Source organism: Clarias gariepinus, chromosome 28, assembly GCF_024256425.1.
Source record: "Clarias gariepinus isolate MV-2021 ecotype Netherlands chromosome 28, CGAR_prim_01v2, whole genome shotgun sequence".
NCBI lineage: Eukaryota > Metazoa > Chordata > Actinopteri > Siluriformes > Clariidae > Clarias > Clarias gariepinus.
The window spans coordinates 11,827,961-11,844,302 of NC_071127.1; the positions used below are offsets into that span (position 1 = coordinate 11,827,961).

Genomic DNA, 16,342 nt, shown 5'->3' on the forward strand with positions numbered 1-16,342 from the left:
TGGGCCCTAATTATTAAACCATCTGCAAAAACATTTTAACGATCAAAGCCTTCTGCTCATCTTCTTACCGGGTCTCCTTTGATCCCGGGTTGCCCTGGAATGCCCGGTGACCCTGGCACACCTGGGCAAGGGCCGCTGTTGGTATTCTAGAATAGATTAAACAGACACTGGTGCTACATTATGTTGACATAAGGATGCACTAAAGCAAGCAGTGCTTCTCATGATGAAACATGTGTTTAAAGATAGCGTCTAGACTTCTTTTGGTACACTTACAGGCCTCTGCGGTTCCTCCTCCTGCAGCCTCTCGAGACACTGGGAAAAAAAAAACAACAACCAGGGATTGCTTTACAAGCTCATTTGTATGCATCCGTAAATAAAATGAACCTGCACAACAGTACATCAAGGGCTGTGTGACTAGAAGCTAATTTCAATGTTTACTTGGCAGTAGGTTGCCAAATAGGAAGCTTCGTATCAGTACTTGCATGATCTGTGGCTGTGATTATGCAGGATATTGCACCTTTTCAAGTATAATAACTAAAAGAAAGGCAACTCGTATATTCAGTTTAGGAGAAAAATGGGCCTGAAAGTGGAACAATGCTTCAATGATTTTCGCAATATGAAAATGAATGGACGTTACAATTATTTTAATATCACATTCATACTACAAAGGGAAAGATGCGCTACACACAGGCCATTACTGTATATCATATTTTTAAATACAGACTTGCAGATATAAATTCATGAAAATAATAGAGCTGACCTAAGACATCTAATAAAAAAAAAAAACACATATTATTTTAATCACCTTCTCACATCCATCTGAAGAAATAACACCAGGCTTGCCATGATCCCTCTTGTCCGGCTTAGTGTCAGGTACCCCAGGTACGCCAGGCAGACCTTTGGCACAGTCGGCACAATCCTACAGGAGAGCACATGCATGGCAGACAAACAACTATTGAATGAAACTCAAAAAACTAAAACTAAAATAAAAATTCAGCATATAGAGGTACTTGTGAGAAAAAGTGTCTAGTGTGGCACTGAGGCACGCCCATGGGAGTATTTTATTCATTACACAGTTCAGCAAGCATGAACAGAAACCAAATAAAATGCACCCATATATTAGCTTTGAGACCAAAGGAATCACTAGTACTGTAGAGCATGACGAATGGATCCAGTTTAAGTTTTAGATGTGCAAACGTTATTGGCGTTAACGCATGAGTGAGCGGTGACCCCATGACATGAGATGAATAATTACTTTTGGTCACTCAAAGTTTGTGCCTCGTGAGAGTGAATGCAATTAAGCCACTAAAATAATGCTGAGCTACTCAAATAAATAAATAAATAAATAAATTTAATGTGTTTCTTAGACCATAGTGTTGCTTAATTATCAAATCTGATTCAGCAAAATATGTTGAGCTATGTGTGTATATACACAGATTTATTATTTTTTATATTAATCATATATACTGATTTATTATAATTATTAATCTTATTATCAATAGATATTTATATAATGAAAGCTTATTCACTGGGATAGTAAACACATAAAAAAATGTGTTGTTGTGATATAACTCATATCTATTAATATCACCATGAGGATTTCATTAAACGATAGGTGACAACATCTCATTGTATAATGTTTACAAGGCACTTATTTAAATACTTAAACATATATTTGGATTTACATTGTTTTTTTAGATTTTTCAAAGACTTTTTTTTGTTTTGTTTACTTTCGTGATATTTAAAAAAAATATTAGAATTATTATTTAAAATAGAATTAAAAAGGTACTTTTACAACAATGTATTTTTATTCCTTTCCTATCTAGGGTAATACTTTTTTCAAAATGCGCCAATAAAAAAAAAAGCTTGTTTTCTCCAAATATTTTATTTATTTATTATTATTTTATTTTTTTTAACTGACACTGGCACTTGTAAGCTACCAAATGTGGTTAACTTATGTATGTACCAGATTTAGGGTTACATATAGCTTTTTTTTTTTTAAAAAAGCATGATGTAATTCCATCTTTTTTTATTGCTTACATAAACACTAATACAAACTGTCGCATTAAGAACCTATCTCATCTGATTTAATTCATTCCAAATCAAATCATGCAGAAGCAACATCCACTCAAATCGAAACGTGTTCTGTGTTCTTAACGTTTCATTCTTTTATGAATAGAAAGGAATGTTCGTGTCTTGGATCAGTGTGCATTGCAAAATTTCACAAGTTTCAACTGAGCTCCACAATAGCTCCGAAGCTAGACTGTGAAAGTTCAGCTCTTACTGCACATGAAGTCCCAGCGTGAAGCGAAGTGTTACATGAATGTAAGAGAACGCGTGGGCATGACGGACAGACTGAAGGCTGAACTTATGTCAGGGTAGGGAATGCATGTGGGCACAGGCACTGGTTTACAAAAATATAGTATTTGATAAATATGAAAACTTTCGTACATTGTGACTAACCTTTTTGTTATTGGAAGAATCCGGATCTATTGGAATCTAGAAAATGGAGAGAGAAACAATATTCAGGAAAGTTTCAGTATACATAACTTCTGTATTTATATAACAAGTTTATTAGGGATCTCTTTGAAGAATTAAAAAAGATCAATAACATTTACATCACACTTAATATAGAATGGGGTACTTATTTTAACAACATTTTGATTATTGATTAAATATATGATTTATCATGGTTTTAACAAGAAAACCATTGTTTCATTACACACAGCAGTACAGGAGGTCCTACATCTGCCTGCAATGGTTATTAATAACATCATATTAAAAAGACACAAGGCTGTATATTTTGTCTGATTAACTCCAACAAAACCTTTTCCCCAATTTGTGCACTTTAAGGTGAAAGCATATTTTTTGTGAAATATATGTACTACTACTACTACTTCAATGTTGTACTTTACTATTATATTAATAATAATAATAATAAATACCACAACGATAATCTTAAATAGGCTTGCACCAAGCACGGAGAGAGGGATCAAACTTGTCGTTAAAAGCTCAAATATACCACTTAAGTTTAGTACGTTTTTATTCCCCATCATATAATAAAGACAGAACTGCATGTAATCTTATAGACTGAAGCTGTGCTACGCTTCACTCATGAAACCGTATAACATGCTTGTTACTTATATAGTAACGTTTATGGACATTTAAAAAAAAAAATATTTACTTTATATTTATATATAAATATATTATATAAATACAATATATACAATATTATTATTATTATTATTCTAAATATGTATATAAATATAATTACATAAATACATTAATCATAAAATGCATACAAAAAACATGATTATTATTATATAAAATAGTACTTAAAATATATAATTATATGCATATACATATCTGTTTTATTATTATTATTATTTTTATTATATTAATACTACTATTACTACTACTTATAATAATGTTTGATCCAACATAGCCTATCATTTATCATTTTATCTTTTTTATGAGTGATTTATATTAATTATATCAAACCATATAGTGAGAAGCAAACAATTCAGTGCCCTTTTTTTCTCTGAGAGCATTATTTCAGAGTATTCTTCCTATTCACTTCTGTTGTACTAAACCAGCTTCATCACCTCAGGTGTATAAAAACATACTGCAGGTAACAAGGGACTGTTAAAGACTGCCCCAGCATTGTAACGTTTCTTTGATTTACTAACTTTTCAACCTAGCCCTAATCTTGTAAAACAACACAGCAATTTTATAGTAATAATATTCATTGAATGTGTCAAACCTCCCATTTATAGCTCACCCCGTAACCCAGAAGACGTGCAGTCAGTGACCTGCTTTCACGACTGCATTCTGCAAGCACTACTGTATGTCAGTAGAAGCCAATCTGTTAAGTAATTTGGGCGCTATAGTCTCATTTTAAAGGAGAAAAAAAAAGGATCCCAAAAAAAAAGGTGCTGTAATTTTTCTTTAATGAGTGTTCTATAAAAGAACATCAATTACTGGAGCTTTTAACCTACAGCCTGGACTGGTACAGAACCTGGCAGAATTCGCCAGTGCAAGCCTATGGATGTTAATAAAGCAGGTGTCTGCAGTCACTAAACAGATGTCAGGTTCATATTTCTCCTGTCACTACTGGGTGGTCTGAAACACTGATGTGAGATGTGTGATGAAATGCTTGTAAATGGGCCTCTTGCAAACTTTGCTCTCTGTGAGATCTATCAACCCGACTCGTTCTGCGTGTACTGCTGTAATCAGCAGGGGTTGTGTTGTAATTTGCGGTTCTGAAGCAATTTGCACTAACTTTTGATTGGGTGCAATTACAGGATCTTTTAAAGACGTCATAATTATGATGTTTAGGTAAGGTTAGTGTACATACGCAGGCTATTCTGCCTTTTGATTTGAAATGGCTATTTATGTTTTTAAAGTAATTTTAACTACTTATAGCCCGGTGATTACATACATAGCAGGGAAAGTTAACGTTTGTTTAGTTTTGGTTTCGGCTCCGATGTGGTGGTTGGATTAATCAAGGATTAAGGGGCCGGATGCTGAAACAGTTTGTCTGTAAGAATCTGGTGATTTTTACCCAGAAACGGAGCAGGACTGAGACGGGATTCGTTAAAACCTTGACATTTTTCATGAAGACATGAAGGTGAGCATGGACCTTCGTCCAGAAAAAAAAAAAAAGGTACACAAACACTAGACACTAAGTGCTGCTCTAAATTAGATCTAATACCTCTTACTTTACTGCACATCGGTTACTCTAATGGCCATCCTCCCTGCAACTCAACACAATGCCGCTGTTTACCATCAAATGGAGCTTATGAACGCCGGAAGGATGACGCCGGCATTGGTCTTCATAATGAACATTGGCGCAATTGAGGCCGCTCGCGTTTGTGCTGAGCTAAAATGCTCGCGAGTGCTTACCAGTTTCTTTTCGGGAACCATTAAAAAAAATACGGTGTGTTGTTATTGTCCTCGAGATGCTGCACTAGTGAACTCCGTCTCTGCACATCATTAATCCCACTAATAGCTCGTATAAAGCCCAGCCTGCTCCAGTTTCAAAGCAGCCCTGTGTTTAAATTTTTAACACACCCTCATTGACTTCCCCTTGCCACTTTGTAACAGGGAAATCTTCATCTTCGGCTTAAGAAGTGTTTAAATACTTTATTAGCTCAAGTGACTGAAATATTAGTTCGAGAGACTGAGTCAACAAGACGGTAGACTTTAGGAGTGGTACTTTGCACTTTGATGTGATTATTTTTAATGTTTATAAACATTTACTAATTAAATAAAAGCTTTCTAAGAAAAACAAAAAACAAAAGTTGATTGGATACCTGTTTAAATCAGATTTTATGCAAGAAAACACATTGAGAATTCATTTGCACATTGTGTTACTACCAACCAGTATTAATACTCTAGGTCAGGATGAAGTCAGTAGGATCGTAGAGAAAGTGCATGAGGGTGTGATAAACCCCAAACGCAACCCAAGGCAAATATCAACCAACCAGATTCGTGAGAATTTATGTGAACCAATCAGAAAAGTACTCCATTAGCTCCTCCCACTATTCAGTTACTCACTGCTGTGCCGGGCGGACCCGGTTGCCCTGGTAAGCCATCATTGCCAGGGTGACCCTGCAAAAAGGAATTGAGGTTGAATTCAGCCTTCAGCCAGGCTCTGGACACCTCCGTCTCCAGCGTGGTATGGGAAAAGTAGCCGGGACCTGGTTTGTGTTCCAGCGCGCAGCCTTTAAACGTTTAGGTTTAGCTTGTATTTTGACTTGCGTTTAGTTTTAGATCTTCTCGTTCAGGCTTGGGAAATCAACACAACACCAGGTTAAAGACCAAGCTTTGCTCACAGTGAAGCCTTGCTGAGACACTACTGTATATTTCCCAATGTTCAATTAAGAGAATGAGCTGTTTTTAAAAGAAGCCATAAAATGACAAAAAAAAAAAAAAAAAAAAAAAAAGAAGAAGAAGAAAATACTACCTTGGGTGATATTCAAATTGAAATTTACTGGCAAATCTTATTGTTAATGACCAGAGACTGTAAAGGGGGCACCTCAACAAGGGAACTGTATTCCAGCACTTCACAGTGAGCTTGGCACGGTTTTTAAAAAGAGAAAACAAGATTACCAACTAACAACATTACTTTTAATTGGATCAATATTACTTTTAAAATTATTATTCACATTATTATTAATTTCAGATTAAAAATACATTTAATTCTACATTTACGTTACGTTTTTAAAATATATATTATAGGCAACATTCCCAGGCCCCCTTCCAAGCGTTAGTACAACTGGAACATATAGGCAGTTTAACACGACTTTAAAGGATTAATTTAGCAGCATTAACAGAAGCAGCTACATTACAAGCTACATTACATAATCAGCTGTTTTATCAGACTGTTGTGTACTTAATTATAATTTAATTAAGTTATTATTACATTGAAGTTTACATTATTTGTTTAGTTTATATAACAGTGGTTTAAATTGTACTACATTAATTACAGAAATGATATAAATAATGTGTAATATTTTATTCAGCTCTAGCCAAAGCCCACAGCTTCCCATGCAGGCCGCCTTCCCCATCAAAAAAAGCCACATACTAAGACAATGCAAGACACAGGAGACAACAGAGGACACAGAAGCTCACAGAGACACAGGTTTGAATCCCATACTGAAGACCAGAATTTTGCAAAGGAGATCCAAAAGCACACCATTAATCACTTACCTTTGGGCCTGGATGCCCTGTGAATCCTTGGGGCCCTGGAGGTCCTGGTGGACCTGGAGGTCCTGGAGGCCCCTAATAAAGCACATCCGGTACATCCAATTAAGACAAAATATAAGACAAGATAATTCAGTAAGTTTAAAAGTCCATTACACATATTCATTTTATTTTATCAGACAAATCGTGAAAAGATGTGGCATAGAAGACAGAGCGTCTTTCTAATTTAGTCATTTATTTTTCTTCAGCTATTCCTTAAACAATTATGGAGCGTAATCCCAGCAACCATGTAAAGCAAAAAAAATTGCTGAAATTTGAAGCTGGTTTGTACTGTTGCATACGAAGAATAGCAACTACTTCGCTGTTGTTGGTGTTAAATTATTTGTGGTTGGTTTCGGTGTTATGTAAATTAGTTGTGTTTTGTATCTACTTATATTTATGTATACTATAAATTTATTGCTTATTTTTTATTATTTATTTATTTTTGTATTATTTCTTAAAATAAAAAGTGCTTTTTTTTGTCATCCAGCATTTTTTTGTGGCTCTTTAATTTTAAGTATTCCAAACGAGGGTGGTACAGTAAGTTTCTCACCCGCCATGTGGAAGGCCCGGGTTCGATTCCCAGCCAATGACCAAACCTTAGCCACTGACAGAGGGGAAAAGCCTTCTGCATAGTTCAAGGGTTGTTTATAAGAATCATACCGTTGTGGCGTCAGGGGTAGCTCAGTGGTTAGGGTCACAGGTTCAAACCCCACCACCATCAAGTTACCACTGTTGAGCCCTTGAGCAAGACCCTTAACCCTCAACTGTTTAGATGGATAATGAGATAAAAATATATGGCACTCTGGATAAGAGAGTCTGCCAAGCGCTTTAATGTAAATGTTTTACAATAACCTACAACAGATCTTTAACTAGTTATAGTCTCAGTAGAGGTCCCAAATCCTGCTCTGAACCCTCACCCCTGACTGTCCTCTACCCACAGGGAGACACTCCATGAGCACTTCAATCTTGCCCAACAATCCATTCCTATCCCTGACCTGGTCCTTAATCATGTCCTTGTCTTAGGATTAACCCAAGACCCTGGTATCTGACCCCACTGGTCTGACTCCTCCTGGCTCCTCCACAGTCTTAGTTCCTGTGACCTCTACTTTTGGCTGTTGTCTTGTTATATCGACTGTTCCAATCCAGGAGACCACTGCCGCTCTGCCAGCCTCTGTGGGGTCACCATGCCAGACTCTGAGACTGGAAGCAATGGCACCATATGCTCCTAAGTGTGCCGCACCAGTTATTGTGCCAGTCTGTGCTATAACTCTCCCTGTTCATTATTTTGGCCGTTGCCACGTTATCTTAATACCTGCTTCACGTCTGCCAAGATCAATCCTTCTAGTTATTATGGAAGGACAGCTTAGGACAAAAATTGTCTATTTAGCTTATGTCAGTCAATGAGGGAATGGAGCTGTGTCTAATTTCAGGTTTTGACCTGTGACGTCTGGCCGGTTTATTATTAACTTCTGGCTAGACCTCATTCATTCCTTTGTAAAAGTCAGGACTGATAAGCCACCAGGTTTTGTAACATGTTGAAAATGTTGGTAATTTAACATTGGGACCCAAGGTAATGTTTTCTCAGTATCATTGTTCGCTTTGAATTTTAAGGAGGATGGTCCTCCCTTTCTATAATGAATAAGCCTCATCTGATATATTCCTATCAATAAAATTAAACATGTATTACAGTGTTGATCAGAGAATTATTGTTTTGCATATGTTTCTAAAAAAAAGAGAAAAAATAGCACTGCAAACAGTTAAGAGCTAAGCTTGATGACTAGTGCATTTGTTAGCCCAGAGCTTGTTAACCTGAGGACCAGGCTGCCACGGGACCGAGGGACCACCACCAGGGACACCCTGCGACACAAAAACAATGGAATTCCAAGTCACATGACCTCAAGCTGATCTTGTTCAATATGTTATCTGGACTTACACCTTAAGCATACACACACACATATGGCATTAGAGAAGCATTTTATGTCCTTAAAAAAATCAACTGCAGAATTATTGGCACCCTTTCATGAAACCAAAGTTAGTAACGATGAAGCTTTGAACTATAGGGATATTGTATTATGCCTTTATATGGAGAAAATCTGAACACAAGCCGCTTGATTTCACAAGCCGCGCCTTTTCCCCTATAGTAAATATTGAATTTAGCATCCCTTAAAAAATAACTGCACTGAAGCACTTCCTGTCTAACTTGTAGACACTTAAAGAAAGAATATTTTAGCGACATTTATTTTCCTAGATTTACTGTATGCACATGGACTTTATTCTTTTAATTCAGACCAGAGATACTGTATAGGTTTTAAACGGTATGCAAAGACTAAGAGACAGTTTCAAAACACACTAGCTCAGGAAAAAAATCGAGAACGACATTCCCAACCTCGGAAAACAATGTTTCTATTTTGCTTAGAGAAAAAATATTTATAATTTAACAAACTCTAATCATGTGATTTGTATTACATCATATAATTGATTGGTCAGGATTTAAGCTGAATGCAATTGGTTATCACTTCTAAAGGGACAAATTACATAAAAAACAAACGACAAATACATAAAAATGTGTCATTGTTGATATTGCAGAGATAACTGTAATATGTAGGTTTTACAAAGGGGTGTCATTACTTTTAAACACTGGGATAAAATTTCTTGAGGGTGCAGCACATCTTGCCACTAAAGCTGATATTGTTTTGTAATAAAATTTTTATTTTTTTTTGTTATTGAAATAATGTTTTTTTTTTTAAAGGTTCCCCATAATTCTGCAGTCGACAGCAGCTGCACACATATAAAAAGGAGAAGAAAGCCGGGGTGAGACGGATAAAGCATTTGCAATTTGGCATGCGTGTCTGAAATAACGTGCTTAAGACGACGTGACGTGACGTGACGCTACTCACAGGTCTTCCGGGTTGAAGATTTGTATACGGCACACAGTTGCATTCTCCTGGTTCTCCCTATGAAAAAGACATAACACATAACACACAGTCCTGTCTTCTTGCATGCGGTGCACTGGGATCAAACAACTCTGTTATGGTGTTCAAATATGATCTCGTGCATTAAAATCGAGTGTGAAATCCAAAGGAACGATGCGTATCTCAGTGCTCGCTGGATTACTGTACATCACATCTAATGATCTCTTCCGCTAATTCTGTTCTGAATGCTGCGGTCAGCCACACCTATGTAAAATGATCAGAAATAGTTTTACCAGTGTTGTAACATGTAGTGTTGTATGTCTTCCAACAGCGTTTTGCTCTGGTTTGATCATTTGAGATTGTAATCGTTGTGTCTTGACCACATACGTCACTAGTGTTATTTCTAATGACCTTTTCTCGACTAAGATGATGACGGGACGTCATGAACAGCGACAGTGACGAAATCAGCATGCGATATCGTTGACGAAAAAACATGAGACTAAAATATAGTTGGAAAAAAAATGAAAAAAGGAATGTGACATCTGCCTTTATTTTTGGCAACATATAATTTGCCTCACAATCCGCTGCGATACGGTGTTCATTCATGAGCAGCAGTGTTCCCGGGTCACGGCGCGCGGCATATCAGGAGTGGTTTGTGCGCGGCAGTGAAGAGATGTTACGAGCTCATTTAGCTTGGTTAAAAATAAATATAATTAGCTGAAAACATCAGATAAAAAGATACATTTTAAATGTTAGGATAATTATTTTGTGAAAAACTTGGTTTTGATATTGGTGTGAAAAAAAATGGTTTTGGCTAGACTATAGGGATAATTAATAATAATCTTTATTATACTTATTATTATTTATATTTATTATATTATTATGTATATTATTATGTATATTTATTATCATGAATAATAATCTTATTGCTAAAATGTTACATTTTGATTGACTAAAACCAGACTAAAACTATTCTGGGACTAAGACTAAGACTGAGACTAAAATACCTGACAAAATTAACAGTATGACATAAGATCACATAGTGCTTTTGCAGGATATATGATTTTTACGTAAAGTATCGATGCATCTCTAGTTTTGCATCACGTCTCGTTACCTAAGATATACCAGAGAAGCAATTTCAGTTCCTAAAAATGACATCAAATTAAAAATAACCCCATTTCTGCTTTTAGTGGCGCTTTCGAATGCCTCAGTCGCTCACCGTCCACATAATCAATTCCCTCTAGATAGCACCTACATCTCATATGCACCTTCACACACACATTTGGTTTGGAGGACCTCCAAATCCCCTCCTCAGTCCACTGAGCCGGAGTCTTACCTTGTCACCCCTGGGTCCGACAGCTCCCTGAAAGACAGGACACACACACACACACACACATCTCAGATTTAGCCTGCTATTGTGTTTAAAGCCCCTGGGCCTGTGAGATGAGTGCAGATAAGGAACGAGAGGGGACAGCTGATGAGATGAAAGCAAACAGCGCGTTGATACGGATCCCAGGCAGCGCTAGAGACAACCCCGCCCGTATCCCCATCCATTCCTGCGTCGCCTGGTAATTAACATCTGACGCTGTGAAAGCAGACAGTGTCGCCTTTGTTTCTTTAATGAGGAGCGCTTTGCCAAGACAATAAATTTCCCACATCCTTTGTCCCTATAGCTGACAAGATCGCATCCGATGCCAGGAGCATGCAGTGCCGTTTGATGAACTGAATGAGTTACAGGAGGCTCTAATATCAAGAGCAGTTTTCATTTCATCCCCCCACCCCCCAAAAAAACGTCCTTTTTGCTTATTCATCCTTTTTGTGTCACAGACACCTTATTTAGACGTTGTTTATGTTCCCTGTCATGACCCCTGTAATTCGTTTTACTCCCCTTCCATCTGGCAAGCATCTTTTAAACAGAAAAGTTAACAGGAAGCTTGGTCACATGACCATGAAGCTTCCAAATGGTTCGACTGATACAATTTAGAAAAATCGTCTTTAAAAAACATGTACGAGCTCATATATATATTTTTTTTAAAAAAAGTATCATAACCCAATAACAAGCTCTTTTTTTAAAGAGCTTGTTTTTTTACGCTGGCTGCAATTAACATGGGATGTCATATCGTCTGCACACTTTTGCAATACAATTTAAAGAATCTAATTTATAAGACTCTAAGTAATCTAATACATACTGTATAACGTATCTAAGATTTAAACGGGTTAAACATTTCATAGCGGAAAGAAGAGGCGCAAACACTTTACTCACCGGTGCTCCGTCTTCTCCTGGGATTCCTTGAGGGCCAGGGAAACCATCTCTACCCTAAAACACATTAAGCAACAGCATTATTAAGACAAATTTAATTGCGATATATTTTACATATTTATTCGCACAGGCTTAACTGGAATTGCTTTTTCCATTTTCATATAATATATTTTTATATAATGTAAGCCTACATCATTACAATATTATTCTGATAAATGACCATGAATTAAAATATTACTGTTCTGTATAATATTACTGTATTATCATTTTTTTGCATTTCTTCTACCCTTTGGCCCAACCCTATAATAATAATAATAATAATAATAATAATAATAATAATAAAGGTTTATTAATAAAGGAAAATATATTGGCAGCTCATATCACATCTGTCTTCAGACTGTTGTCTCAATAAACTTACCGGAGGTCCTGCTACGCTGATGCCGATTGGCCCCTGAGGTCCTGCCGGTCCCATTTCTCCTTTCGAACCCTGTATGGGTCACATGATTAGTCAAGGAACTGTGCATCCTCAGCCTCAGTTCCCACTTGACGGTTCAGTGTGATTTCTGCTATACAGTAAATCGCTACGTTTTCAATCCTTGTGTCTTGCTGTGGGCCCTGTAGTGACGCTGTAGTATCCACTGCAGTGGAATGATGATTGTTTTACCTAAAACCCTAACCAGCATGCTGTAGCTTGTCATAGCCCTTGGCTTGGTACGAGTGCCTCCGTTTATGTACAGAAGGTCACGAACAGGCCTACAGAAACATATGGTGAACCTGTGAGTCATGAGCTACAGATCACTGCGAGTCAGCTTAACACACCACAGCAAGCCGGGATCTTCCTGACCGCCTACGGCTCTTTGCAAAAATCATTTTAAAGTGCGAACTGGGCTTTAGCGCTTGGATATCCGCAATCATATATTATATTTGGATATTTCTATTTTTTATATTTATATTTGGAGTCTCCTACCTTTTGTCCAACTGGTCCTATAATCCCAGGAGGTCCATGAGGTCCTGATGGACCCTACGGTATAATAATTATACATGTCAGGAGTAATGTGTAAAATAATGCATGGAATTAAGTTTGAAAGCGATTACTAACGCTGTTTAATGCACTTACTGTAGGTCCGGGAACACCTCTCAGCCCTTGGTCACCCTAAATGGAAAAACAGTCACAGGATGGATTAGTGAAACGAATAAAAAAAAAAAAAAAAGAAGCAGGATTATATAATATATTTGGACTATTTAATTATATATATATATTTTTTAATATGACGACAAATCACTAACACTATAATCTACAGTGGTGTGAAAAAGTATTTGCCCCCTTACTAATGGCATGTTTGCCAGACTTTAATGTTTCTGGAAGGGAGGGGGGGGGTCAAACTGTGTGAAACATGCCAAAAAAAAAAAAAAAAAAAAGAAGTCAGTAAGGGGGCCAACACTTTTTCACACCACTGTAGGTGCACATGGCATTTTCATATTTAATCCAACATCCTAAATGAAGCAGCTTTTAAAAGGCTTCAGTCAAATGTGGTGTGGGTCGAGAGCGCATGAGCGACGCCTATAAGCACTAATAAGATTTGCTTTTTATATATCCTTGTGGGATGTGTTGGCTACGTGTATTGGAACGTTATTATAGAAATATATATTTAAAAAATCATAAAATAATAAGCTATATTTAAGCTGATTTTAAATCACATTTTCATAGATATGCTAGACATGCATTGTATAATTGGGCGTATATTTAAACCTAGCCTCAAAGCGCTCCTTTACTGTACATCCAGCGTATCGTGCGGAGAGAAACTCACTTTCTTCCCAGCTTTCCCCATGCCTGGTTCACCTGCGTCTCCCTTCTCTCCCTTGGATCCAGGTAAGCCCACAACATCGCCCCTATCCACAGGAAGTGTTGGACAGCTGTCACAGGCGTCGCCCTGGTAACAGAGGCAAAAAAAAAAAAAAAAAAAAAAGACATGAGGACCCAAGGGCTCGGTGTTTAGCATAAGCAGCTTTGACGCCACTTCAAAGGGGCTGGCGCCTGCCACTTATGTGTAAATGGGATATGTAAATAGGATGTAAGTCATTTAGTTCCATCGCTGTCACACTTTTTAAATGTTTTTTTTTTTTTTTATTACTTTTATTTATTGTCCCGAGCGAATTTGTTGCAGTCGTCTCTGTTTACACTTCTGAAAGCATTATCTGTCAGCATTTGTTGTTCGGCGGCAGAGTACATTTTAATATTTCATGAGTGTTTTACTTTTCACGTCACGTTCGGTCGTTTTACAAGTTAGGCTGTGTGAATAAGCAGCGTGCGCCATGCATATTGCATGCTTTCCTACTGTTCGCTCGTGCGCTGATCTGCTTTATAGAAAGTAACAAAGCGATCGAGTCTCTTAAAGGATTTGAGCAACCATTATATTTCTTCATTTTGAATTGAGAAGAATCAACAAGCTAGAACAAAACGTCTTAAGTATCAGAGGGTTTAAAAAAAAAAGAAAAAAAGGAAAAGCTTCACCTGGGGCTTTACAACAACTGGTAAATAATTTTGATCATAAGTCAGGGTGTAAAATTTACTTTAAAAAGTACAACACACCTGAGCATTGAGCAACTGTTTGCTCGCTTGGTTGGGTTAAAAAAAAGTGTATTTACTTTAAGTTAACGAGTATCAAATAGACAAAGTCAAAAAGAGCTACTGTAACAAACACCTGCTATGCGTATGAGGGCCGTTCAAGTCAAACCGGGACTTTGGATTGTGCAGAATAACAGAACACTATTTTTGTTCCTGGTTATTTCTCTATATAATTCCCTGCTACACTATTGCACTTATCCCACATCTGTCTGCCTGCTTCACATCTGAAACTCTGGCCTCCCAGGAACTCCTTTAATGGCTTAAATATGTGGAAATGTCTTGTAGGCAATTTAGTGGAAATAAATCTCTAATAAAGTGGCCATTTGCATTGTTATCCATTTCAGGTCTCTTGGTGCAGCTGGCTTTAGTTCTGTCCAACATCGTACAGCCTTGATGCATTGTTCACTCAAGACTACTCATCCATATTGTTGATCGTATTTTCTGGCGAACTTTATACAACCGACATTCTTCAGACAGAAATTTGCTATTTGATGCTACAATACTAATGTTGTGTCAGTTATACGCCACACATCACTACAAAGTGAAAAATTATTCCAGATGCAATCGTCAGCTGTTAGTAGTCAAAAACTTTTTTCATGTTTAAAATTAAAAACACGCTTTCCTGTATACTTCTTTGTATTTGCAGTCTGTTCACTGGATCAGGCAAAGTATCAGGCTGCAACATGGAAATGCAATAGAACTTTCTCATGGATGACATTTACAGAAGACTTTAAGCACAGTACAGTTTTAAAGAAACATTTAAAGCAGGCAGTCTGTCAATGAATGACCATCCTGGCCGAGGGGGCTTGGAGCGCTGGAGTAACTGTATTAGTGTACTTAGTGTACGCTGCATTAGTGTACTTAGTGTACGCTGGGATAAGTGCATTAGTGCACGCTGGAATAAGTGTATTAATGTAAGCTGGGTTAAGTGCATTAGTGTTCTTAGTGTACGCTGCATTAGTGTACTTGGTGTATGCTGTGATAAGTGCATTAGTGTTCGCTGGAATAAGTACATTAGTGTTCTTAGTGTACGCTGACACAAGTGTAGTAGTGTACTTAGTGTACACTACATTAGTGTTCTTAGTGTACGCTGCATTAGTGTACTTGGTGTATGCTGTGATAAGTGCATTAGTGTTCGCTGGAATAAGTACATTAGTGTTCTTAGTGTACGCTGACACAAGTGTAGTAGTGTACTTAGTGTACACTGCATTAGTGTCCTTAGTGTACGCTGCATTAGTGTACTTGGTGTATGCTGTGATAAGTGCATTAGTGTTCACTGAAATAAGAGCATTAGTGTTCTTAGTGTACGCTGACACAAGTGTATTAGTGTTCTTAGTATGCGCTGGGGTAACTGTATTAGTGTACTTAGTGTACGCTGCATTATTGTACTTAGTGTACGCTGCATTAGTGTACTTGGTGTATGCTGTAATAAGTGCATTAGTGTACGCTGAAATAAGAGCATTAGTGTTCTTAGTGTACGCTGACACAAGTGTAGTAGTGTACTTAGTGTACACTACATTAGTGTACTTGGTGTATGCTGGGATAAGTGTATTAGTGTACTTAGTATGCGCTAGGGTAACTGTATTAGTGTACTTAATGTACGCTGCATTAGTGTACTTAGTGTACGCTGGGATAAGTGTATTAATGTAAGCTGGGTTAAGTGCATTAGTGTTCTTAGTGTACGCTGCATTAGTGTACTTGGTGTATGCTGTGATAAGTGCATTAGTGTTCGCTGGAATAAGTACATTAGTGTTCTTAGTGTACGCTGACACAAGTGTAGTAGTGTACTTAGTG

The 16,342-nt window shown here is 37.2% G+C and overlaps 1 protein-coding gene across 7 annotated transcripts in view; it reads right to left on the reverse strand.

The window, feature by feature from the left end:
• The window catches only part of col16a1 (collagen, type XVI, alpha 1), a 103,952-nt gene that overhangs the window by 16,208 nt on the left and 71,402 nt on the right, over positions 1 to 16,342 (reverse strand). For 4 of the 7 annotated variants that reach the window (XM_053489721.1, XM_053489722.1, XM_053489719.1 and 1 more), the window contains 14 exons: positions 13,731 to 13,853; positions 13,040 to 13,075; positions 12,890 to 12,943; positions 12,341 to 12,409; positions 11,926 to 11,979; positions 10,999 to 11,025; positions 9,648 to 9,704; positions 8,560 to 8,607; positions 6,715 to 6,786; positions 5,560 to 5,613; positions 2,464 to 2,499; positions 806 to 919; positions 274 to 312; positions 69 to 146 (listed from right to left, as the gene is read on the reverse strand). In XM_053489721.1, coding sequence (XP_053345696.1) covers positions 69 to 146; positions 274 to 312; positions 806 to 919; positions 2,464 to 2,499; positions 5,560 to 5,613; positions 6,715 to 6,786; positions 8,560 to 8,607; positions 9,648 to 9,704; positions 10,999 to 11,025; positions 11,926 to 11,979; positions 12,341 to 12,409; positions 12,890 to 12,943; positions 13,040 to 13,075; positions 13,731 to 13,853 — 861 coding nt within the window. The remainder of the gene's footprint in view (positions 1 to 68; positions 147 to 273; positions 313 to 805; positions 920 to 2,463; positions 2,500 to 5,559; positions 5,614 to 6,714; positions 6,787 to 8,559; positions 8,608 to 9,647; positions 9,705 to 10,998; positions 11,026 to 11,925; positions 11,980 to 12,340; positions 12,410 to 12,889; positions 12,944 to 13,039; positions 13,076 to 13,730; positions 13,854 to 16,342) is intronic. The other 3 variants (XM_053489723.1, XM_053489724.1, XM_053489726.1) reach the window with 3 other exon arrangements.